This window comes from Salmo salar, chromosome 05, assembly GCF_965601325.2.
Source record: "Salmo salar chromosome 05, fSalSal1, whole genome shotgun sequence".
Classification (NCBI taxonomy): Eukaryota; Metazoa; Chordata; class Actinopteri; order Salmoniformes; family Salmonidae; genus Salmo; species Salmo salar.
The window spans coordinates 64,342,587-64,368,977 of NC_138295.1; the positions used below are offsets into that span (position 1 = coordinate 64,342,587).

A 26,391-nucleotide genomic window follows, 5' to 3' on the forward strand; every position below is an offset into this window, starting at 1 on the left:
GAATGTGTGGCGCTCCTGGCTCCACCCTCCGAGGGGACAGGAGAAAATTAAGGTAAGGTAAGTTGCTAGCTAGCATTAAACTTATCTTATTAAAAACAATCAATCAATCATAATCACTAGTTAACTACACATGGTTGATGATATTACTAGTTTATCTAGCCTGTCCTGCGTTGCATATAATCGCTTAGGTACACGTTGCTCCAACCATAAACATCAATGCCTTTCTTAAAATCAATACACAAGTATATATTTCTAAACCTGCATATTTAGTTAATATTGTCTGCTAACATGAATTTCTTTTAACTAGGGAAAATGTGTCACCTCTCTTGCAACAGAGTCAAGGTATATGCAGCAGTTTGGGCCGCCTGGCTCATTGCGAACTGTGAAGACTATTTCTTCCTAACAAAGACAGCCGACTTTGCCAAACGGGGGATGATTTAACAAAAGCGCATTTGCGAAAAAATCACAATCGTTGCACGACTGTACCTAACCATAAACATCAATGCCTTTCTTAAAATCAATTCACAGAAGTATATATTTTTAAACCTGAATATTTAGCTAAAAGAGATCCAGGTTAGCAGGCAATATTAACCAGGTGAAATTGTGTCACTTCTCTTGCGTTCATTGCACGCAGAGTCAGGGTATATGCAACAGTTTGGGCCGCCTGGCTCGTTGCGAATTAATATGGCAGAATTTTACGTAATTATGACATAACATTGAAGGTTGTGCAATGTAACAGGAATATTTAGACTTAGGGATGCCACCCGTTAGATAAAATACGGAACGGTTCCGTATTTCACTGAAAGGAAAAACGGTTTGTTTTCGAGATGATAGTTTCCGGATTCGACCATATTAATTACCTAAGGCTCGTATTTCCGTGTGTTTATTATATTATAATTAAGTCTATGATTTGATAGAGTAGTCTGACTGAGCGGTGGTAGGCACCAGCAGGCTCGTAAGCATTCATTCAAACAGCACTTTCGTGCATTTTGCCAGCAGCTCTTCGCTGTGCTTCAAGCATTGTGCTGTTTATGACTTCAAGCCTATCAACTCGCAAGATTAGGCTGGTGTAACCGATGTGAAATGGCTAGCTAGTTAGCTGGGTGCACGCTAATAGCGTTTCAAACGTCACTCGCTCTGAGACTTGGAGTAGCTGTGCTCCTTGCTCTGCATGGGTAACGCTGCTTCGAGGGTGGCTGTTGTCGATGTGTTCTTGGTTCGAGCCCAGGTAGGAGCGAGGAGAGGGACAGAAGCTATACTGTTACACTGGCAATACTAAAGTGCCTATAAGAACATCCAATAGTCAAAGGTATATGAAATACAAATCGTATAGAGAGAAATAGTCCTATAACTCCTATAATAATTACAACCTAAAACTTCTTACCTGGGAATATTGAAGACTCATGTTAAAACGAACCACCAGCTTTCATATGTTCTCATGTTCTGAGCAAGGCACTTAAACGTTAGCTTTCTTACATGGCATATATTGCACTTTTACTTTCTTCTCCAACACTTTGTTTTTGCATTATTTAAACCAAATTGAACATGTTTCATTATTTATTGGAGGCTAAATTGATTTTATTGATGTATTATATTAAGTTAAAATAAGTGTTCATTCAGTATTGTTGTAATTGTCATTATTACAAATAAATAAAAAAAATCGGCCGATTAATCGGTACCGGGTTTTGGTCCCCAAATAATTGGTATCGGTATCGGCGTTGAAAAATCATAATCGGTCGACCTCTAGCCTATAGCTAATACATAAGGAAACTACAGCATAGGGGCTCTGGTAGATTATGTGGCTGGAGCCACAGAGCTTCATAAGTCAAGGACACTCTACCCTCTTCCACTCTTCTCTGAAAGCTGATAGCACCTAATGCTGCAGAGGGAATCTGAACAGCAAACCACACAACTAGAGACTAATGTACCTTAGCAATACAGTAATGTACAGAAATAGACAAACACAAACCATTCACACAAATTACATTGTATTTACCAAAACAGGAGAATCAACTATCTTCCCTAATCATGCACCAAGACAGACACAGAGAGCAACAACAGGGTGAATACTAGTATCTGAGACACTGTAATGTTACCTGACAGTTGGATGAGGGTACTCCCTGCCTGTGCATACTGCCAGCTGTGGTTATCCAACACCGCCATCATGACAGGTACCACGTGAACTCCTGATTTGACCTTTCTCTGTCTAACAAAGGAGCTAGTGAAATCCTAGGTCGTAGAGAAATCATAGGTGGGCAGCCGACCATGCCTGTTGGTCTGGGTAGGCAGGCCCTGTATGTCAGGAAGAAAATCGGACAACCTGCCTCTCGGCCTCCTGGGAACCAAGCTTTACCTCGAAGGCAATGCCAGGTCTTTTGACCAATTGGAGCTTTTCTTTCTTGTCCCCGTTGCCCCCCAAATAAGATTTACTGACGAGGAGCGTTGCTTTGAATTAAGCAGTTCTGCCTCACTCTCGACTCCATGGAAAAAAGTTAAGCCGGACCAAACAGTTGTCGTACATGGATTTGCGGTGGAATAGGCTTTATTGATGATTGTTTTTAATCCCCTCTCTAATTCCTGGACCCCTGTCCACTACCCAGCAAAATGCAGGCATTTATATCCCACTTACAACTAGGGCTGGGCGGTATACCTTATTTTACTAAATACCGGTATTGATACAGGAACCGGTTTGGGTTTTACTTTTCCTTCTATTACGATATTTCAATGTTTGTTTTGTTAAATGTTATATGCAACTCCAGTGCATGTTACGTCACTTTGTTCCTACCCTGTTGATAATTCCTCCCTGGCTTATTCCTGCGTTGTCATGTCAAAGAATGTGTTCAAGGTGCAGCCCACTATATTCCAACTATAGAATTAGATTCATCATTCTATTTCCATGATTCCAACAGTTCATCATTTAACTAGGCCAAGATGTTTTCCCATATTATGCAGCTCTGTGGGGCACAGTATGGAAATTATAACAAAAGTGCTGGAAATGCAGAAATTGTTTGAAGTTGGATTGAACAGTACAAAACATTCAGAATGGAGAAAGACCCATTGAAATCACTTATAATTTATGTTTCCACCCTAGGGTCATGAACTATTCATAAATCATATTTAGAACTTTTATTATTAATAAAAAACATAAAATACAGTCAATACTGTAAAAAATGTGAAAAATATAATCGTATGATATTTTGGCCATATAGCCCAGCACTACTTACAACCAATATTCCCTCAATTCTTTTGGGACACTGAGCAAAGTTTTGGTATTGTGAGCGGGAAGTTGAACGTTGTGACAATTTTGTGTAACTTCCAGCGCGCATTTGTAGTGAACACTGAGGCTGTGCCTTTACAGTTTTAGACAGTAGTCAATAGGCTATTGTGGCTATTTGAGCATAATGTAGGCCTACCAACAAAACCAATGGAGCAAATCCCATAACATTGTCACATGAAAATAGCTTTTGATTTCTATTATATAGCCTACAGTAACCTATATGTGGTGTTCAATGCAGGCCTACATTACATGAGACTTTTAAAAACGTTTTTACATTATGAAGGGCTTGACATTCATTTATGATTTTTCACTTGATCTGTAACACCATGGGCCAAATAGGTGACTGTATATTGACATTGCATTGTATTGTGTTGTATGATGTACTATGCAAAGTAATTATGATTGCCATATAAAGAATTAGACAATGTAGGCTACCCCTCCGCCTATTGGCTTATTTGCATAGTCAAGCCTCAAAATACAATACTGACCTTTTAATTAAGACATAAGCTTTTTACCTGACTGGCTTTTCAAAGATATGACCAGAACCAAGAACTCATTGATACCCCTATTATAGCCAGTATATCTAGTCAATCAGAGAGAGGCTGTCCAGCAGGCACATTACCGTGTAGCTAGGTTTAAAGCTTTTCAAAGGAAAGTCGAGGGGGAATTGCTGTTTGTTTCTCTTAATAGGGGAGAAAGCAGAAGTAACTTGGTGGTTTATTTAGCCTTAGCTCACAAAGGCAAATTATCTGTAAAAGGTCTTTACTTACAGCCAATACCACATAAAGACAGACCACCTGAATGACGTAACGTGGCGCTAACACAGACAGCATATAACATAGGTGAATCAAATTCCATCACATTTATTTAGAAAACCGTTCTTGCATCAAGAGTTGACACAAAGTGCTTATACAGAAGCCCAGCCTACAACCCCAAAGAGCAAGCAATGCAGATGAAAGCGAAGAGTATTAGGTTTGACATACCATTCTCTTTAGAAGTTTGACTTTGGTCCGTTAGCGCCAGTCTCCCCTGCGGTCTCCCCTGCGGTCTCCCCTGCTGTCTCCCCCTGTCCCTCAGAAAGCCCATGTAGAGGAAGCGAAAGAGAACTGTGAGTCCTGCCATGACCAGATCAGATCTGAGATCTCTCTACCAACTGGAGATGACTAAAACCAGTCAAGTTAAGTTGGCTCCCAGTCTAGTAGCTGGCTGCCTGGAAACTCCACTTAGGAACAACAAGGCTCGTCTCTGAGGCCTGTCCAGGGTGGTCGGTCGGTCTGTGGTCAGGCACGTATCTCACTAAGCCATCAGGAATAAATAACTGGGGAGGCATAACAGTCCTCTGGAAGAGGGGGGGTCAGGGGGAGTCAGCTGTCTGTCAGAGAGAGTGAGAGAGAGAGAGATAGAGGGGACAGAAAGAGGGAGAGAGAGAGAGAAAGAGGAAGAGGGGGTAGGCAGCAAATACTGGCAGTAGTGGTGGGGTGTGAGGTGGCATGACAAAGATGGGTTGTGGGAAGACGGGTGTGGTGGTGAGGTCGGTGCCCACAGCTGCAAAGACATGGCAGCAGCAGCTGTCCCCTCCCGTTCTTAACCCCCCCACCTTTAACCCACCGATCCATTTCACCAACCCCCACCCCCACATGCCAACACACCTCTACAGTATCCACAGAGACACTCCTGCCATCCTGAGTTAGTCAGGTGACCAGGGTGTAAACAGCCTCCGTTGTTTAATTATATCCTCTATTATACCACAGTGGGATTTAGTCTGGCTGCCCTATTCCACTGAGGTGAATCAAACCAGATCATGCCCAGCTCCTCTCACTGCCCCCCTCCCCCCCACAACAGAGAGCCGAATACAGAGCCAGGAGAGAGAGAGAGGGGGAGAGAGAAAGAGAGGAAATGAGAGAGAGGGAGAGGGAAGAGAGAGGGAGAGAGTGAAGAGAAAGGGAGAGAAAGAACACAAGCCGATAGAGAGAGTGTATAAGGCCTTCACAGAGTAACAGTGCTGCAAACTGGGCAGCACAGCACAGCAGCTGAGGCCAAACGATGGAGGTCAGACAATAGAACAAGTGCAGAACTCAGTGAGCTCTGAGAAGCCGATTCATTAGGACATTCTATGAAATGTAGCTTCGATTGTGAGGCGGTAACAAAAGCAACTCAACAAACCAATCGGAGTTAAATAACACTCGACAACCAAGCACAGGGGAGAGAAAGGAGATTTCTTTGTGGACGGTTTCCAGGCAAATGCAATGACTCTGTGAGAGACATGGTCCCCTGGCTCCAGTGGTCAATAGAGAATGTGCCTTTTTAACGGTCAGCCGTTGGTGCTTTCCTGATGTATTACACTAACAAATACACAACAACAGACTATTTCAACAGCTTATTTCTAAGAGTCAATGTGCACCATGTAGTAGATACAAAAGGAGAAAACGCATGTTTTTAAAAATGGTTATGCAGTAAGCAATATTACCTGTATACCCCGGTAATGTCACATCCTAAACTTAGCGCAGCGTGTAGTTAGCCTTGTTAGTGTGTGTAGAAGTTTGCGTTGTGGCCCTGGTGGCTCAGCTGCTCTGAGGGAATGAGCAGTTGTCAGGCCAGAGACAGATGGGAGGAAAGATGGTAGACGTCACAACTGTACACATGCGCGCGCTATGGACCCAGCCTAAATTCTTCACCACATTCTACAAGTAGGGCCATTGACAGCTAACTTCTACAGCGGTCTCCAGCAGGAAGACCTGGCAGAGTTGATTGTTGGTACAGCATTGCACAGTGCCAGTTAGCTAATGAGCTACATTCATCTGCAGTCCCTTATGCAGGGCAGTGTATGCATCTTTTTATTTTTTATTTCACCTTTATTTAACCAGGCAAGTCAGTTAAGAACAAATTCTTATTTACAGCCTACACCGGCCAAACCCGAACGACGCTGAGCCAATTATGCGCCGCCCTATGGGACTCCCAATCACGGCCGGTTGTGATACAGCCTGGATTTGAACCAGGGTGTCTGTAGTGACGCCTCTAGCACTGAGATGCAGTGCCTTAGACCGCTGTGCCACTCGGGAGCCGAGCATCTGATCTGCTCCGTTTTCTTTTTATGCTGCACTACATGTTTTTGGTGTGAGCCATCCTATTGTCTTTTGAGGCACCAGCCATTGAGATGAACCAATAAAGTTTTGTGTGGTGTTCCCTGAGGTGAACTTAAGGAGGAGGAGGAGCGGGGGGGGGGAGGAGGAGGAGGGAGCGGTAAGAGAGGAGGAGGGAGAGGGAGGAAAAGGAGGAGAAGGAGAAGTAAAAGTTATTTATTTTCCCTTTTGTACTTTAACTATTTGCACATCATTACAACACCGTATATAAACATAATATGACATTTGAAATGCCTTTATTCTTTTAGAACTTTTGTAAATTTGTATTGCTTATTTCACTTTTGTTTATTATCTATTTCACTTGCTTTGGCAAAGTAAACATATGTTTCCCATGCCAATAAAGCCCCTTAAATTGAATTTGAAATTGAAGTAAGAGGAGTAATTTCCCACTGGACACAGATGTCCGTACACTGCTAAATAGTGCCTACTTTTGACCAGGGCCCAGGGTTCAATGATGTCTGTATTGAACCACAAAAAAACCCTTGGGATTCCCAGAACCCAACCCACATCAGCCATTGTGTAATAAAACACTGGCTGTCAGGGCAGATAGATGAATGCATACACAGTTGTTGTGGACTGACTGGTCTTAGTGAGCTACTGACTGCCTGTCTGTCTGCTGCTCCTCTGTTACATGAGTAGAATGTTAACAACACACACAGGTTGTTTTTCTGGATGAAAAAAGGGGCATAGGTGTGGGTGTGGCAGGGGCGTGGCAATGGGCACAGCTGAATTTCCAACACACCCCATCTTGGAAGTGTAGAGACATTTTAGAATTTTTAAGGCAATTTGCTGCAATTCAAACATTTCTCCATGGAGCTGAGGGAATTTGTTGCAGTTTTAAAGCAAATTTGCTGCAATTCTATGCATTTTTCAATGGAGCTGAGTGAAAATTGTTGCAGTTTTAATTAAAGGGTATTTCCTGCAATTCTAAGCACTTTACAATGGCTAATGCCGTGTTCTTATGCTCAAACATAATAACAAAATCAAAAATGCTAAATTCATTCTATTATATTTTCTACATACTTTATATCTGGTTTTAGTCATTTAAGTTTTTCCATCTAAACTTTTTATTACATTTCTTACATTGTTTGGATTTGTTGCCCAATTTAACACTCAGGCTGCCCACCCAAGGATTACAATGGCAGAAAAATCCCTACACACACACACACACACACACACACACACCCCTTGGGGTTCAGTCAGCCAATCGGAGCGGTGCTAGCCCTTGTTGCCGTCTCAGGAGTGAAAGGCTTCATCTGACCTGGGTTAAACTGCTGGCTGCATGATTGTTATCCAATCATGTAGGCTACGATCTCTAGCACCCTCCAATCATTGGTGATGATAGGAGGGGTGGTAGGTGGGAGTTTAAGGAGGTAACATTACTCAGCCAAGAAGACAGCACAGATGAGCTCATTTAAACATGGAGGTTGCTAGTTTGACCAGGGTTGTGGTCAAAGCTGTGCACTATATAGAGAATAGGGTGCCATTTGGGACACAGTACTAGTCTCTGATGGGAGTATTGGCAGCAGCTTTGTTACAGAGATACTAAAAGCCTGGCTCACATCCTCTCACATTACCTTTTAATTTCACTATGTTTTTAAAATTGTTAAATTTGATTTATTTCACCTTTATTTAACCAGGTTTTTGCAGATGCAGACTGGTGTTTTTATAAAGGACTGGAAGGTTTCTCTGTTAGGCAGATAGTATTTTAGCCAAGTATCTTTACTGCTGTCAATGTTGTAATCCTCCTCAGTCACGACATTGGGATTTCTCCTGGTCTGTGTCCACATCAGGGATGCATCCCAAATGGAACCCTATTCCTTATATAGTGCAATACTTTTGAAAAGGGTCCTTTGGGCTATGTAGGGAATAGGGTGCCATTGGGATGCAGTCAAGGTCTATTCTAATTCAGGATCAAAGACTGGTCCCAGCACTCCACTGCTCATCACTATGAAACACCCACTGTCACGTCTTCCATATTCATGTCTTCATTTAATTATATGACACGGGGCCAGTTACCTCTCACCCACCTTATTACCAGACCCTGTAAATATGGTACTGGAACTGACTTTCAAAATATATTTCCTGTATATAGTATGCTTAATTACTTACTTTATTGTGTATTTCATATTTCTTATTGTGTTTTTTTCAAGTAATACATTGTTATTGATTATTGCATTGTTGGGTTTTGAGTTTGCAAGAAAGGCATTTCACTGTACTTGTGCATGTGATATTAAAACTTGAAACTTGAAACTTGAGACCAGCTGGGTTCAAATAGTACCCCAAATAGTTTTATTGGTCTCTTTCTGTCAAAAGGATCCTTTGACTAGACAATCCATGTCAGATAAAGTGCAAGGGTCTAAACAGGGTCAACTTCCATGCTAGTTCCTGCCCGAGCAATGGAAATAAACTGCTCAACATGGGCACGTCCCAAATGGTCCCCTTTTCCATATATAGTGCACTAGTTTTGACCAGAGCCCTATGGGGTATTGCACTATATAAGGAATAGGGTGCCGTTTGGGATGTATCCTTGATGTGGACACAGACCAGGAGAAATCCCAATGTCGTGACTGAGGAGGATTACAACATTGACAGCAGTAAAGATACTTGGCTAAAATACTATCTGCCTAACAGAGAAACCTTCCAAACCTCACAATAAAAACGGCAGTCTGCATCTGCAAAATACTGACACCAGCTAAACATAGTGAAATTAAAAGGTCATGTGAGAGGATGTGAGCCAGGCTTTTAGTATCAATGTAACAAAGCTGCTGCCAATACTCCCATCAGAGACTAGTACTGGGTCTCAAATGGCACCCTATTCCCAGAGCCCTGGTCAACAGTAGTGCACTATGTAGGGAATAGGGTGCCATTTGGGAAGCAACCAATGTCAATTCAAATTCAGGATCAAAGACCGGTCCCAGCACTCCACTGCTCATCACTATGAAACACCCACAGACACATCGTCCATATTCATGTCTTCATTTAATTATATGACACGGGGCCAGTTACCTCTCACCCACCTTATTACCAGACCAGCTGGGTTCAAATAGTATCTGTTTTCTTTCAAATACCTCTTAGAGTGTCTGCCTGGGCTGCCAGATGGGCGTGGTTTGCCCTTTTGGGACTATTTCATTTGTTCCATTGAGCCAGAAAAGCTTAATAAAGTGCAGCTTAAGTATTTGAAAGAAAACATCTTTAATCATTTGCTACTTTTTTTTCTTATTCAAATATTTTTTTAAGGTATTTTTTATTGTAATTTATTTTTAAACTGCCTTGTGGGTTAGGGTTTGTAACTAAGCATTTCACTGTAAGGTCTACACCTGTTGTATTCGGCGCATGTGACAAATACAATTTGATTTGATTTGATTTGAAATCATACTTGGACCCAACTACCTGAGGGGAATGACTGAGAAAGCTCCTCTACAGAGGGACAGTTGATATATGACAGACCATTGAGACATACAGCAGGTAATAGACCCCTAAAGGTAACCCTGTCCCAGACAATGTTTACAGCAGGGTGAGGACTCTCCCTTGGGCAAACTCATGTCAGGCTCCGTAGAACACTAGGCTAAAGAGCAGGCCTGAGTCAACCTAACAAGGCCTGTCAAGCCATTCACAGACCACCACACATACAAGAAAAAGATCCCAGATGCGTCCCAAATAGGAGCGTTTTCCCTTTATAGTGCACTACATTTGACCGGAGCCCTATGGGGAATAGGGCGTCATTTGGGATGCAACCTGTCTCTCTTATCAGCTACAAACCAAGCAGATGACCTGGGATAGCAGCTAGCTAGCATACCAGAGGAACAACCTGAATTCCTGTATTCTAGAATTAACAAGACAGTTTTACAATGTCATTGGAATGATGATTTCTCAAAACTAACAGATAACAGTTTTGTCAGGCTCTTTCTGTCAATATAATCATTTGACTAGACAATCCATGTCAGATAAAGTGCATGGGTCTAAACAGGGTCAACATCCATGCTAGTTCCTGCCCGAACAATGGAAATAAAGCGCTCAACATGAATTATGTCCCAAATGGTGCCCTTTTCCCTATATAGTGCACTAGTTTTGACCAGGGCCCATGTAGTGCATTAGTTTTGATCAGAGCCCATGGGCCCAGGTCAAAAGTAGTGCACTATATAGGTAACACTATATAGGTAAAAGGTAATAGGGTGCCATTTGGGATGCAACCATGAAGAAGAGGAAAGACATCTAGCTAGAAGGAGAGTGTGTGTTCAATCCAAACACCTGCAGGGCTGTGAGTCTGTTAAAACCCTGCTGGTTCCTGTTTACAAGCTTTGGAGTCACAGCTTGCTCCCACAGGAACAACCATGGAGGGCTTTCAATGGTCTACTAGTCTACACACACACACACACACGAGAGACAGACAAATGGGCGGTAATAGCCGGCTTTTGGACAGTATTGTTTTTTTAAGCCATATAAATAAAACTGCCGCTGGCCAATTGAAAAAAAATCCCATTGTAAAATAATGCTTTTTAGCCTATTCACTGATGGAAATACCAGTCGATGTATATACATTTGACTGGTCATGCTTATCGGTCTATAGGTTCATTTGCATAATTTAGAAATAGCCACAAGATGGTTTTTCAATACCGTCAATACCGTTGAAACTATTTCATTGATGTTTGTTTTTATAAATGGGAATATTTGTATCTACATTTAAGTAAATACATGCAGTCAACTTGGGCAATGAGTTAGGAGATAAAGAAGATTGCGTTCTTCATTTCACCTGTCACATCATTTTTCATTATGAAGTAGAGGTCGACCGATTAGCCGATTAATTAGGGCCGAATTCAAGTTTTCATAACAATCGGTAATCAGCCTTTTTTGACGCCGATTATGGCCGATTACATTGCACTCCACGAGGAGACTGCGTGGCAGGCTGACCACCTGTTACTCGAGTGCAGCATCAAAAGGACCATGTGGCTGCAAGGAGCCAAGGTAAGTTGCTAGCTAGCATTAAACTTATTTTATAAAAAACAATCAATCTTCACATAATCACTAATTAACTACACATGTTTGATGATATTACTAGGTTAACTAGCTTGTCCTGCATTGCATATAATCAAAGCAGTGCCTGCTAATTTATCATCGAATCACAGCCTACTTCAACATCGCCAAATAGATGATGATTTAACAAAAGCACATTCGCGAAAAAAGCACAATCGTTGCACAAATGTACCTAACCATAAACATCAATGCCTTCCTTTAAATCAATACACAGAAGTATATTTTTTAAACCTGCTTATTTAGTTAAAAGAAATGCATGTTAGCAGGCAATATTAACTAGGGAAATTGTGTCACTTTCTTGCGTTCAGTGCAAGCAGAGTCAGGGTATATGCAGCAGTTTGGGTCGCCTGGCTCATTGCGAACTGTGTGAAGACCATTTCTTCCAAACAAAGACCGTAATTCATTTGCCATAATTTTACATAATTATGACATAACATTGAAGGTTGTGCAATGTAACAGCAATATTTATACTTAGGGTTGCCACCCGTTAGATAAAATACAGAACGGTTCCGTATTTCACTGAAAGAATAAACGTTTTGTTTTCGAAATTATAGTTTCCAAATTTGACCATATTAATGACCAAAGGCTCGTATTTCTGTGTTTATTATAATTAAGTCTATGATTTGATATTTGATAGAGCAGTCTGACTGAGCGGTGGTAGGCAGCAGCAGGCGGCTCGTAAGCATTCATAAAAAGGAGCACTTTACTGCGTTTGCCAGCAGCTCTTAGCAATGCTTGAGGCACAGTGCTGTTTATGACTTCAAGCCTATGAACTCCCGAGATTAGGTTGGCAATACTAAAGTGCCTATAAGAACATCCAATAGTCAAAGGTATATGAAATACAAATGGCATAGAGATAAATAATCGACGCGTCATATTTCCTATAACAATTACAACCTAAAACTTCTTAACTGGGAATATTGAAGACTCATGTTAAAAGGAACCACCAGCTTTCATATGTTCTCATGTTCTGAGCAAGGAACTTAAACGTAAGCTTTTTTACATGGCACATATTGCACTTTTACTTTCTTCTCCAACGCTGTGTTTTTGCATTATTTAAACCAAATTGAACATGTTTCATTATTATTTGAGACCAAATTTATTTTATTTATGTATTATATTAAGTTACAATAAAAGTGTTCATTGTTCATTCAGTATTGTTGTAATTGTCATTATTACAAATATATATATATATATATATATATTTAAAAAAAATCGTCCGCTTAATCGGTATCAGGTTTTTGGTCCTCCAGTAATCGGTATCAGCGTTGAAAATCTGTTTAACTGTTTAAAATTTTGATAAATGTTCTGCAGTTGTGCATTTGGTGTTTTAATTAAGTATCTAGTTAGCCATCTAACTAAGTGGTTAGCTTCTTCCAAAATCATGTTTTGCTTGGTAACACAGAGAATCCCCTCCTGAATCAAAAATAATATTTGTTTTGTGCATGCAGCAAACTGTGAGTAGCATTTTTTAGCTACTTGTATAACTTTATGAGCTGGGATGTCTGTCCTGCAAATACTTTAGGTCAGAGACTCTATAAAATGTTCACAATGTGCTTGTTAGCATCTAGTTAGCATTCTCTATTGGATTCTACATGTACTTTTTAGTATTGCTAACCTTCTGATTTCAAAATCGCCCCTTGTGTTCAGTGCCGATATTACCGAATATCCCAGTTTGCACAAGGTCAGTATGAAGGTATGACAATCTGGATACCGCCCAAGCCTACGGGTGTCTATTTTCATTACTCGTTAGGTTTATCACACACAAACACACACACACACACACACACACACACACACACACACACACACACACACACACACACACACACACACACACACACACACACACACACACACACACACACACACACACACACACACACACACACACACACACACACACAGAGCATGCAGATACAAAGCCTATGAGCGGAAATCTTTCAGACAGCGTGAGAGCTGCTGCTACAGCTTCTTAAACAGCTCGTTAGTTGCTGCTGGAGTGAAGCATGTGCTTTTATAAGCCCAATCATTGCGTAACAATTCTAAATAAGATTGCGTGTTAAAAAACAACTTTGATGGCCACGAAAAAAAAAGCTATTATTTTTATTTCTCAACTGGTAATTGAAGCACACTTCCCATTCGCCATTCAAGTGCATTAAGGCAACGGTAGGCAGGCTTCAGCGCATCACACACCACTTTGCAATGGGCTGGAGGCAGTAGCCTGTGCATTTTCAAAACATATACTTAAATGTTTGAAACCTGAACGTTTTACTTCCTATTATGAGGCATGTCTTACATTGCTTCAAAGTAAGATCCGACCATAGAAACGTGGTGGCAATTATTTTATAAAGACTTATGCCGTGGAACCAGTAGCCTATTTCTCTCATGTTCGATTGGTTTTCATTGTTCTTTCATTGTATAGCAGTTCAATTAAAATGCTGCCGGTAAAATGTCCGGCACCATATTTTCCTAATGAAAAACCTGACACACACATAGAGAAACAAACACGCAGCTTCTAGCATAAAACAATAACGCCTGTTACTGCCAAATCGTGTTATTTACCAGTACATTCAGAAAGAGTCTTGTTACAGAGGCTTTTTCTTTCACAGATACAATCAGTGCTGTTGTTTATCCTTGTCCAGTCAGCACAGTGAGATAGTGATGGATATGGGATCTTGTGTTACTGTGTGTGTGTGTACTGTAGGTCCCTGCGTGTGTGTGTTGCGCATCCAGTGGTGCATAGACCAGCGTTAGTGTTTATGAGCTCATGATATCCCCAGGCAGTGCAAAGACAGCTCCTGCCCTCTCCAGCTCTACCACTGAACAGGCTTTCACTACACTTCTCCCTGTCAAAAAAACCCAGCCAGTCTTCTGAATACACAGACTGGACACCAGAGTACATCTCATATGTTTTCCTCTGGATGGAGGGTCACACACTATGCCCCAACACTGTTGTTGTAGAGCTGGAAAGTCAAACACTCCTTTTGTAAACAGTAGCCTTCCAACAACAGCCTCTATCTGGTGGAATATCAGATGGCCACAGCATAACAACAAATATGGAAAACAGCCAGCTAGAGCCCCACTATTAGCCATCTGTATGCACTAGTGAGCCTCCTCTTGACTGAGAGTGTGGACATATTTAAAGCACCACAAAATTAGCAAAAGATTGCACGGCTATTCAGATCATTGCCAATTAGATTTTCTTTCTCGGTTCTGCTGCAGATCCTATCCCAAGGATTAATCTGCCAGCTGTTTATTTTGGTCGAGCTGAGAGCTCTCCACTATCTTTTACATTGAAAAACAGGCCATGCAGTGGGAAAGAAGCTGCAGTTCCTAATTGTGGATGTTCTGCTGCTCTTATTTGGCTAATTGTAGGTCTTTTGGAGTTAGGTTTCCATTCAAAAACAGCGCATAACCACATCTGAATGTGTACTCTGACTCCACCCCATCTTTGAATGGAAATAAGACTACAGTACCATATGGCGGAAAAAGCCTTTCCTTCTCAGTCACAGTGCTAGACAGCCAAGCATGATAACATTGAATTAAGAAGCTAAATGCAATGTAAGGGCAGACCGTGCCCCCTTCTTTCCCCAGCGTTTACTAACAAATTCAAACTGTCCTCCTCAATATGGCTGCCTGTCACCAACATCCGGGTAACCAGGGCAAAAGAGATCTCAAGAATGCACATCATGTGAATAATGTGTTGATGTGAGACAGAAAGAATACTGTCCACATTACCATTTTATAACCGTGTTAAAACCGGGTCAAAAGTAGTGCACTATATAGTGAATAGGGTGCCATTTCAGATGCAGCCCAGCGCCTGGTTCCTGCAGTCCGTGGTCCCTCCCTCCCAGTCCAGCAGGTGTCAGTGCACACTGCCCAGTCAGTCACAGTGAGGGCACAGGCACACCAGGGAGGGAGGGAACCAGCCCCAAATCCTACATCCGGTCTCCACTGCCCCCAGGGGGGAGAAAGGAAAATAGGGCACAGCTTAGACGAGAGGTCACCTTCCGTTGATTCTTAATGTTATTATAACGAGTGAACTAATGTTACAACATACTCAGTAGTACGGTAAAGGTCTGCAATTCCAATTCATATTCATTATACTAGTGTTTTCTCTTCCTGACTTACTTGGCTTAAACCTCCACCATGGCTGTCCACATGGCTTGAATAAAGGGGGTTTATTCATTAGACCTACACCTAACCTTCCACACACTGTCATTTCTTTATAATAAAGATTAGACAATCAACAGCAGAAAGGCACACTCACATCCTCACTACTAGGGCCTTAATGCTACTTGAGGGAACTGACAGGGAAAAGGGACACACCTGCCTGTCTGTCTGTTTAGAGACTAGCGAAGAGCTGACCCAATCCAAGGCTTACCGTAGAGGAGCAAGGTATTCATAGGGCCCAAAAAATATTTCAATGGGGATTCTACATTGAGCATGCTTTTTAGTCAAGGAAACTTGACTTGTCCAGGAAACCAGCCCATAGAACCTAGCCGAAAACACCCCCAAGTAGCATATTCATTTTTTTTATATATCTTTTTTTATTTAACCTTTATTTAACTAGGCAAGTCAGTTAAGAATAAAAACGTATTTACAATGATGGCCTACCAAAAGGCAAAAGGCCTCCTGCGGGGACGGGTCCTGGGATTAAAAATAAAAATATAGGACAAAACACACATCACGACAAGAGAGACACCACAACACTACATAAAGAGAGACCTAAGACAATAACATAACATGGCAGCAACACATGACAACACAGCATGGAAGCAACACCACACGACAACAACATGGTAGCAACACAAGCAACACAACATGGCTGCTGCACAACATGGTAGCAGCACAAAACATGGTACAAACATTATTGGGCACAGACAACAGTACAAAGGGCAAGAAGGTAGAGACAACAATACATCATGCGAAGCAGCCACAGCTGTCAGTAAGAGTGACCATGGCTGATTCTTTGAATGAAGAGATGGAGATAAAACAGTCCAGTTTGAGTGTTTGTTGCAGCTTGTTTCACTCGCTAGCTGCAGCGAACTGAAAAGAGAGCGACCCAGGGATGTGTGTGCTTTGAGTACCTTTAACAGAATGTGACTGTCAGAACGGGTGTTGTATGTGGAGGATGAGGGCTGCAGTAGGCATCTCAGATAGGGGGGAGTGAGGCCTAAGACAGTTTTATAAATAAGCATCAACCAGTGGGTCTTATGACGGGTATACAGAGATTACCAGTTTACAGAGGAATATAGAGTGCAGTGATGTGTCCTATAAGGAGCATTGGTGGCAAATCTGATGGCCGAATGGTAAAGAACATCAAGCCGCTCGAGTGGACCCTTTCCTGCCGATCTATAAATTACGTCTCCGTGATCTAGCATGGGTAGGATGGTCATCTCAATCAGGGTTAGTTTGGCAGCTGGAGTGAAAGAGGAGCACTTACGATAGAGGAAAGCAAGTCTAGATTTAACTTTAGCCTGCAGCTTTGATATGCGTTGAGAGAAGGACAGTCTACCATCTAGCCATACTCCCAAGTACTTGTATGAGGTGGCTACCTCAAGCTCTAAACCCTCAGAGGTAGTAATCACATCGGTGGGGAGAGGGGCATTCTTCTTACCAAACCACATGACCTTTGTTTTGGAGGTGTTCAGAACAAGGTTAAGGGCAGAGAAAGCTTGTTGGACAATAATAAAGCTTTGTTTTAGAGCATTTAACACAAAATCCAGGGAGGGGCCAGCTGAGTTTAAGACCGTATCATCTGCATATAAATGGATGAGAGATCTTCCTACTGCCTTAGCTATGTTGTTGATGTAAATTGAGAAGAGCTTGGGGCCTAGGATCGAGCCTTGGGGCACTCCCTTGGTGACAGGCAGTGGCTGAGACAGCAGATGTTCTGACTTTATACACTGCACTCCATGAGAGAGGTAGTTAGCAAACCAGGCCAACGACCCCTCAGAGACACCAATACTCCTTAGCTGGCTCACAAGAATGGAATGGTATACCTTATCAAAAGCTTTGGCCGTCAATAAAAATAGCAGCACAACATTTGAATCAAGGGCAATGGTGACATCATTTAGGACCTTTAAGGTTGCAGTGACACATCCATAACCTGAGCGGAAACCAGGTTGCATACCAGAGAGAATACTATTGACATCAAGAAAGCCAGTCAGTTGATTATTGACAAGTTTTTCCAACACTTTGATAAACAGGGCAAAATAGAAATTGGCCTATAACAGTTAGGATCAGCTTGCATCCCCAGCATTCCTATGTTCTACCTACCAACCTTTTTTCTATAGTCATCACTGTGTTAGAGACACATACATACGACAGCCTCTTGAAATATTAAACATTTTAATACCAGTGCACTTTTTCTCAACAGAAATGTCCATCCTACTTCATTCCTTTCCACTCAGGTCTGGCTACATTGTAGAGATCTTGTAACGGTAATCGTCGGAAGTTGAAGGAGTGGAACAAAGCACAGCGTGGTAATTGTTCATGATTATTTTTATTACTCCATGAAACACTCAAACAAAATAACAAATAAACAAAAAGTGCACAGTTCTGTCAGGTACAGCATACAAAACAGAAAACAACTACCCACAAACACAGGTGGGAAAAGGCTGCCTAAGTATGATTCCCAATCAGAGACAACGATAGACAGCTGCCTCTGATTAGGAACCATACTCGGCCAAAACAAAGAAATACATGACATAGAATGCCCACCCCCACACCCTGACCTAACCAAATAGAGAAATAACACGGCTCTCTAAGGTCAGGGCGTGACAGATCTGAAATAATCGATTTTCTTATTTTTATCTAATTGACAATATAATGGTGCAGGCCTGTGTGTATCTCCTGTTTGGAAGAGTCTTTACAATTATCTTACAGATCTGTCAGTTACAAATTAAACCATGACTGTAAATATTCTTACAATCTGTTGAGTCAGACACCCACTCCTTCGCCCTCAGATTCAGGCAGAAGGACGTTCACGTTCTGGGTATGTTATCTGGGCCAAACTCAAAACTCCCTCCAAGCCTCTTTATACAGACTAGTTCTGCATAATGGGTTGTGGTGTCCACACCAGATGAGAGCCTTACGTCGTAGCTAGCAGCCAGGATGCCTTTGGATTACCTTAGCCAAGATAATGGTAATAGTGATGGCATGGTACTGGAGCAGGTCCAAATCGACACAGTCAGAGATTATGACCTCCTCAGACGAGCTGAGCTCTTTCTGTTCAGTTACGCTGTCCTGCCCTTTGGACAGGCTCAGTCTACAGCTATCGCTCCCCCAGAGGGACAAACAAGCCACATCACACCAAATCCTCACAGCACGGTGAGATAAATAAAGCATAACAACTCTAGCCCCATCCCCCCCCAAAAGCCATAGCCTAAGTAACACATCTACGACAATAAACAACAGCTTTGCCCTCATCATGTATGCAGCAATTCATAAAAAAATGTTTAGAAAATAGTCCAAAATAGTTTCTTAGTCATTCAACACATGACCACCCGCTTTTCTCTCAGCTCGGTGACCTAATTTGCCACTAGAGGATGAAATGAAAGGACCAATTATCTACAGGGATCTCTGAAAGGAGAGGAGAGCAGTGGAGGACAAACAGTATCAAGTGTCAGGATGAAAGAAAGACTCCCAACACCCATGGAGAACATGAAGACTGACCAGACCAAGCCATGTTCCAAACTAAATGACATAGGTCACGTTCAGTAGTGCACACTGTAGCAAAACTTTTGAAATGGAAAACTAAAATAAGTGTTTCTTATTGGATAAGTTCAGGTAGTCGTTCCCCTGCTTCCCTCTGTTTTTAAAAATGTTCTCCATACCGGAAAGTGACACAATCATTTTAGCCTCATGATAACTGAGCTAATCCCATTCTGATGAGCACAGTCATAATCAGCCACTTGTAAAAACGACTGTTACAAGGGCAGCAAGCACAACAAAACAGATGAATCATAGAAAAATACATGACAAAAATACCTGACAATATCAGAAATAAATAGCTACTTGTCCCCATAAATAGGCCATTGTTTGGTGAAGAAAGAAGAGAGCCTCACTAGCCATGAAACCATCAGGGATGAGAATATCATTCCACAAGGTAGCTACTTACAGAGTCCTGTGGAGAGAGTCTGCATGGCCATGTCTCTTCCCTTCTCACACTATTCAGCTCATGAACAAGCCAGGTAGCAGCAGAGAGGAACGGCTCTCCCTAGAATAGCTTTAGCTCCATGGACCAGGGACCAGTGAGGACCAGTGAGGAAGGATGGTGCTTGCTATCTGCTATCTCTGTGTTCTCCCCAGTGCTCTGTATGAGCATGTCAACAGGCCCCTGTGCTAAGAGCTTTGGAATAGAACCAGCCAAGCCCCATCCAGCTCCCTTTACATTACAGTCAGTGCATCACCACCACCTCCACCCAACCCAATCTCTGGACCATTAGAGCTATTTCTGCCTCCCTATTGGTTAGTGTGGGGGAGGAGGGCCCTTCCAGAGGCTGATGATGGGAGTGTGATGGACTAGAACCTCTCTCTGCATCAGTGCTCTCTAGCAACAGAACCGGCAGTGCTCTCTCTGAGGTTGTGTCCCGTCCCTAGTCCGTCCTCTGAGGTGTGTGTGTGTGTGTGTGTGTGTGTGTGTGTGTGTGTGTGTGTGTGTGTGTGTGTGTGTGTGTGTGTGTGTGTGTGTGTGTGTGTGTGTGTGTGTGTGTGTGTGTGTGTGTGTGTGTGTGTGTGTGTGTGTGTGTGTGTGTGCAGGAATACGTGTGTGTGTGAGAGGGGTTGCGTCTCCCCCCCCGAGGGCATTGCCTGCCGTCAGCCTGTGTTTTGTCATTCTCTGGGCAGGCTAGGCTGAGTGCTGCTGCCTGTGAACTGACTGACTCTGGGAGGACATTGGGGCCATGGGCACAGCAGCAGAGGTCTGGACAGGTGGCTTAAACACCCCAGAAATGACCGCCAGACACTGTGTGTCCCAAATAGCATGCTATTCCCTTTATAGTGCATTACTACACTCACTCTCTCTCGACTACAAAGTACTGTGAATGGCGTGTTATGTTGTAACTTGTAACAACTGCAACATTAACTTCAGCTAGATCCAGCTTTCCTGAAACAATGTTCCTTTTGGCAGCGCACCACATTAACTCATCTACAGTAATCCATTCATTCTGACCACATTGCACTAAAGAGTCAAATCCACAGGTAACAAGCTAATCCAGAGGAAGTGGTAACCTAGTAACATGGATGTGTTTTGGGTAAACTAATAATACACAGGTTGAGGTTGCTGTGGCTGGAACGAGGTGTGATGATGAGTTGCCTTTCCTAACACCCAGGGTTAGTCTGGTGAAACCAGACTGAAACAGTGGATTATGCATTGCTCAGTCTGGTTGAACCAGGCTAACACAGAGAAAGCGAGAAAATGAGCAGAGGCTCAGCAGCAGGGTGTATTAATAGGCGACCTGGATCACTACCATGCTGCCTCTCTGTCACCCTGCCAGGACGCTGAGTCTCTGAGTCTGATCTGAGACCAGTCAGTGTTTGTCTTCATCAATTCATCAACATACCAGGACTACAGTCTCAATCACCAATAATGGACATTTGAACCACAGCAAGGCCTGTGTTGTCTCTGTCTGAAAAGACTGTTGGTTTCTTGCAAGTAATTTGATTACTTATATTATTATATATATAAGGCTCAGTGCAGTCAAAAACTCAGTGCAGTCAAATACTTTTCCTGTCACGTCCTGACCAGTAAAGGGGTTATTTGTTATTGTAGTTTCGTCAGGACGTGGCAGGGGGTGTTTGTTTTATGTGGTTCGGGGTTTGTTGGGCTATGTACTTATGTAAGAGGGGTGTTTGTTTTATGTGTTCCGGGGTTTTTTGGTCTATGTTCTATGTTAGTGTATTTCTATGTTCAGTCTAGTCTATCTATTTCTATGTTTAGTTCATTGGATTGACCTTCAATTGGAGGCAGCTGTTCCTCGTTGCCTCTGATTGAAGGTCCTATGTATAGGAGTGTTTTTGTAATGGGATTTGTGGGTAGTTGTTTCCTGTTTTGTGTCTGTGCACCTGACAGGACTGTTTAGTGTCGTTCGTTGTTTTGTATAGGTGATTTGTTTGTTTTTCCTTCTTTTGATTTAATAAAGAAGATGAGTATACACGTTCCAGCTGCACCTTGGTCTAATCCTTACGACGCCCGTGACATTTCCAGTGTTTTATATATATTTCCACACTATGAGGTTGGAATAATACTGGGAAATTAAAAAATATATAATAATGCCATTTTATTGTAATAGCTATTCGAAAAGACCGCCTGAAATTTCAGGCAGGATGGAGTTATGGCATGCCTGGTGACATCACCAGGCGGTCAGTTAGTTAATAGACTGCTGCGTCGAGGATGCCTATTCCTTTATGACATTAGGTGATGCCTAATGCTGTCCGTAATATGGATGTGAGCTTTCTAAATCCATTAGCTCGATGAGAAGGTAGTAAATGGTTGTGCTTTCGCTGTCAGATTTGATTTGCAGTTTCGCTACTGTAGCTAAATGCTGTAAAAGGCTCTGCTAGCTGGCGCTGACTGGGTCTTTCTCAATATTTGCCACATGGGCTTTTATTCACATTCTAATTCTGCAGATTAAACTCCCGTTGGATCTCTCTGTCTGAATAATAATAACCATGGACATGGCCTCCAGAGTGGCACAGTGGTCTAACGCAGTGTTAGCTGTGCCACTAGAGATTCTGGGTTCGAGTCCAGGCTCTGTCACAGCCGGACACGACCGGGAGACCCATGGGGCGGTGCACAATTGGCCCAGCGTCGTCCGGGTTAGGGGAGGGTTTGGCCTGCAAGGATGTCCTTGTCCAATCGCGCGCTAGCGACTCCTGTGGCGGGCTGGGCGCAGTGGGCGCTGACACGGTTGCAAGATGTACGGTGTTTCCTCTGACACATTGGTGCGGCTGGCTTCCGGGTTAAGTGGGCATTGTGTCAAGAAGCAGTGCGGCTTGGTTGGGTCGTGTTTCGGAGGACGCATGCCTCTTGACCTTTGCCTCTCCCGAGTCCGTACGGGAGTTGCAGCGATAAGACAATACTGTACCTACCAATTGGAGAGAAAAAACAGGGGAAAATAATAATAATCATAGACATGGCTGCTGGGGCTAGGGTTGGCTGAAACAGTCTGACAGATCCTGATTCCTGCCAGCCTCTCAAGACTTGGTCTGTTTTAACCAGAGAAGGAAGTGGTTTCTGGAGCTCATTTGATATTCTGTTATACTCTGCTCCACAGAGAGAGGCCAGTGTAGGGAGGAACTAAGGGAAGGGAGCTGGGTTGAGGTGGTGACACTTCAGCTTTCATTACTGCTCATGAATTATTTCCATGTCCCTTGCGTATGAAGACGCGCGGAGGCAATTAAGGAGTGGGAACGGAGAGACTCAAGCAACCAACTGCTCACAAACAGCAGCCCGGAAGCGGAAGAGGAGGCAAGGAGAGAGGAGGAGAGTGGAGGCATGTTAGCTTAACAATTAGCATTAAGACTGGTTGTAATGGAGTAAAGAGCACTGTTACAGTAGGTGGGCTGTGGGACCGGGTCTGTTGTGTTGTGATGAAGGCAGGAGAGACAGGGGGGGCTGGCAGACCGGGTGTGACAGGGGAGCCGGGTCGATACATCATACAGGTTGTCACCGCCTCCTACTGTTAGAGGCCAGGGGGTGTAGGGGCGTAGGGAATGGCAGAGTGGGGCCAAGTGGACCCCTGTGGTGTATGACATGGAGACAGCTGTGCTAGGTCATGCAGTCAGGGGATTAAGGGAGAGTAAAGGTGAGAGCAGTGAGCAGCCTCTAACAGGATCATCATGAGGTGCTGGGCTTATAATGGTACAGCTTGAATCCTCACAGGATCCTCACGGTAGAGTATCATCAACATCATCATCTTCAGCTAAGGATGACAGCAGATGAGATTAAAACTGAGATGATAAAAGACTAAAAAAGAGGAGACAGAAAGATATATATAATATATATATATATATATATATATATATATATATATATGGGGGGGGGAGAGAGAGAGAGAGAGAGAGGAGAGAGAGAGAGAGAGAGATACAGTTGAAGTCAGAAGTTTACACACACCTTAGCCAAATACATTTAAACTCAGTTTTTCACAATTCCTGACATTTAATCCTAGTAAAAATTCCCTGTTTTAGGTCACTTTATTTAAAGAATGTGAAATGTCAGAATAATAGTAGAGAGAATGATTTATTTCAGCTTTTATTTCTTTCATCACATTGCCAGTGGGTCAGAACTTTACATACACTCAATTAGTCTTTGGTAGCATTGCCTTTAAATTGTTTAACTTGGGTCAAACGTGTCGGGTAGCCTTCCACAAGCTTCCCACAATAAGTTGGGTGAATTTTGTCCCATTCCTCCTGACAGAGTTGGTGTAACTGAGTCAGGTTTGTAGGCCTCCTTGCTCGCACACGCTTTTTCAGTTCTTCCCACAAATGTTCTATAGGATTGAGGTCAGGGCTTTGTGATGGCAACTCCAATACCTTGACTTTGTTGTCCTTAAGCCATTTTGCCTTTGGAAGTATGGAAGTATGCTTGGGGTCATTGTCCATTTGTAAGACCCATTTGCGACCAAGCTTTAACTTCCTGACTGATATCCTAAGATGTTGCTTCAATATATCCACATAATTTTCCTCCTCATGATGCCATCTATTTTGTGAAGTGCACCAGTCCCTCCTGCAGCAAAGCACCCCCACAACGTGATGCTGCCACCCCCGTGCTTCACGGTTGGGATTTTTATTGTATTTTTTTATTTCACCTTTATTTAACCAGGTAGGCAAGTTGAGAACAAGTTCTCATTTACAATTGCGACCTGGCCAAGATAAAGCAAAGCAGTTCGAGACATAAAACAACACAGAGTTACACATGGAGTAAAACAAACATACAGTCAATAATACAGTAGAAAAATAAGTCTATATACAATGTGAGCAAATGAGGTGAGATAAGGGAGGTAAAGGAAAAAAAGGCCATGGTGGCAAAGTAAATACAATATAGCAAGTAAAACACTGGAATGGTAGATTTGTAGTGGAAGAAAGTGCAAAGTAGAAATAGAAATAATGGGGTGCAAAGGAGCTAAATAAATAAATACAGTAGGGGAAGAGGTAGTTGTTTGGGCTAGATTATAGATGGGCTATGTACAGGTGCAATGATCTGTGAGCTGCACTGACAGGGATGGTGTTCTTCAGATTGCAAGCCTCCCCCCTTTTCCTCCAAACATAACGATGGTCATTATGGTCAAACAGTTCTATTTTTGTTTCATCAGACCAGAGGACATTTTCCAAAAAGTATGATCTTTGTCCCCATGTGCAGTTGCAAACCGTAGTCTGTCTTTTTTATGGCAGTTTTGGAGCAGTGGCTTCTTCCTTGCTGAGTGGCCTTTCAGGTTATGTCGATATAGAACTCGTTTTACTGTGGATATAGAAACGTTTGTACCTGTTTCCCCCAGCATCTTCACAAGGTCCTTTGCTGTTGTTCTGGGATTGATTTGCACTTTTCGCACCAAAGTACGTTCATCTCTAGGAGACAGAACGTGTCTCCTTCCTGAGCAGTATGACGGCTGCGTGGTCCCATGGTGTTTAAACTTGCTTACTATTGTTTGTACAGATGAACATGGTACCTTCAGGCATTTGGAAATTGCTCCCAAGGATGAACCAGACTTGTGGAGGTCTACCATTTTTTTCTGAGGTCTTGGTTGATTTCTTTACATTTTCCCATGATGTCAAGCAAAGAGGCATTGAGTTTGAAGGTAGAGCTTGAAATACATCCACAGGTACACCTCCATTAGCTTATCAGAAGATTCTAAAGCCATAACATTATTTTCTGGAATTTTCCAAGCTGTTTAAAGGCACAGTCAACTTAGTGTATGTAAACCTCTGACCCACTGGAATTGTGATACAGTGTAAGGTTTGTCGTCAGGAATGGACCAAGGCGCAGCGGGAATGTGGATACTCATATTTCTTTAATAAAAACACGCAAAGCATCCACAGGGAAAAACAATAAACAATACTCACGACGACAGGAACAGTTTTGCAGGCTCACAAAACGCAGTGCAAAAACAACTACCCACAACCACAAGGAAAAACACACACTACTATATAGGACTCCCAATCAAAGGCAACTCAACACACCTGCCTTCAATTGGGAGTCCAACAACCAACTCACACGTAACACAAAAATCTCTGCCACGTCCTGACCAAAACTACTACAATTGCTCCCTCTGCTGGTCAGGACGTGACAGTACCCCCCCTTAAAGGTGCAGACCCCAGAATGCACCTTAAAAAAGAAAACACAAAAAATCCCCAATACCCCAACAAAACCAATAAACAATACCCCCTAAACAATAAGGGAGGGAAGGGAGGGTGGCTGCCGTCAACGACGGCACTGTGCTACACCCTCCCTCCCCAACCCACCTATCCTGGAGGTGGCTCAGGTGCGGGACGTGGACCTCGCTCCACCTTCGACGTCGCCCATTTCGGTGGCGCCGATGGCTGCACCGGGCAGACGGGCCACTCGGGCTGACCCGGGCAGACGGACCACTCTGGCTGGGCCGGAAGACAGGCGGGCCACTCGGGCTGGGCCGGAGGACAGGCGGGCCACTCGGGCTGGGCCGGAGGACAGGCGGGCCACTCGGGCTGGGCCGGAGGACAGGCGGGCCACTCGGGCTGGGCCCGGAGGACAGGCGGGCCACTCGGGCAGATCCGGACAGGCGGGCCACTCTGGCAGCTTCGGGCAGGTGGGGCACCCTGGCAGATCCGGGCAGCCGGGCCACTCTGGCAGATCCGGGCAGCCGGGCCACTCTGGCAGATCCGGGCAGTCGGGCCACTCTGGCAGATCTGGGCAGTCGGGCCACTCTGGCAGATCCGGGCAGTCGGGCCACTCTG

The 26,391-nt window shown here is 43.2% G+C and overlaps 1 protein-coding gene across 4 annotated transcripts in view; it reads right to left on the reverse strand.

Annotated features, from left to right (window-relative positions):
• Window positions 1–26,391, reverse strand: part of LOC106605411 (triple functional domain protein) — a 134,776-nt gene that overhangs the window by 88,859 nt on the left and 19,526 nt on the right. The window contains exon 1 of one of the 4 annotated variants that reach the window (XM_014201019.3): window positions 4,261–4,600. The exons of 1 other annotated variant lie outside the window; for it this stretch is intronic. In XM_014201019.3, the coding sequence (XP_014056494.1) occupies window positions 4,261–4,399 (139 nt within the window). In that variant the 5' untranslated portion in view covers window positions 4,400–4,600. Of the gene's footprint in view, window positions 1–4,260; window positions 4,607–26,391 lie in introns of those variants that run through there. 2 more of the 4 variants (XM_014201020.3, XM_014201025.3) reach the window with 2 other exon arrangements.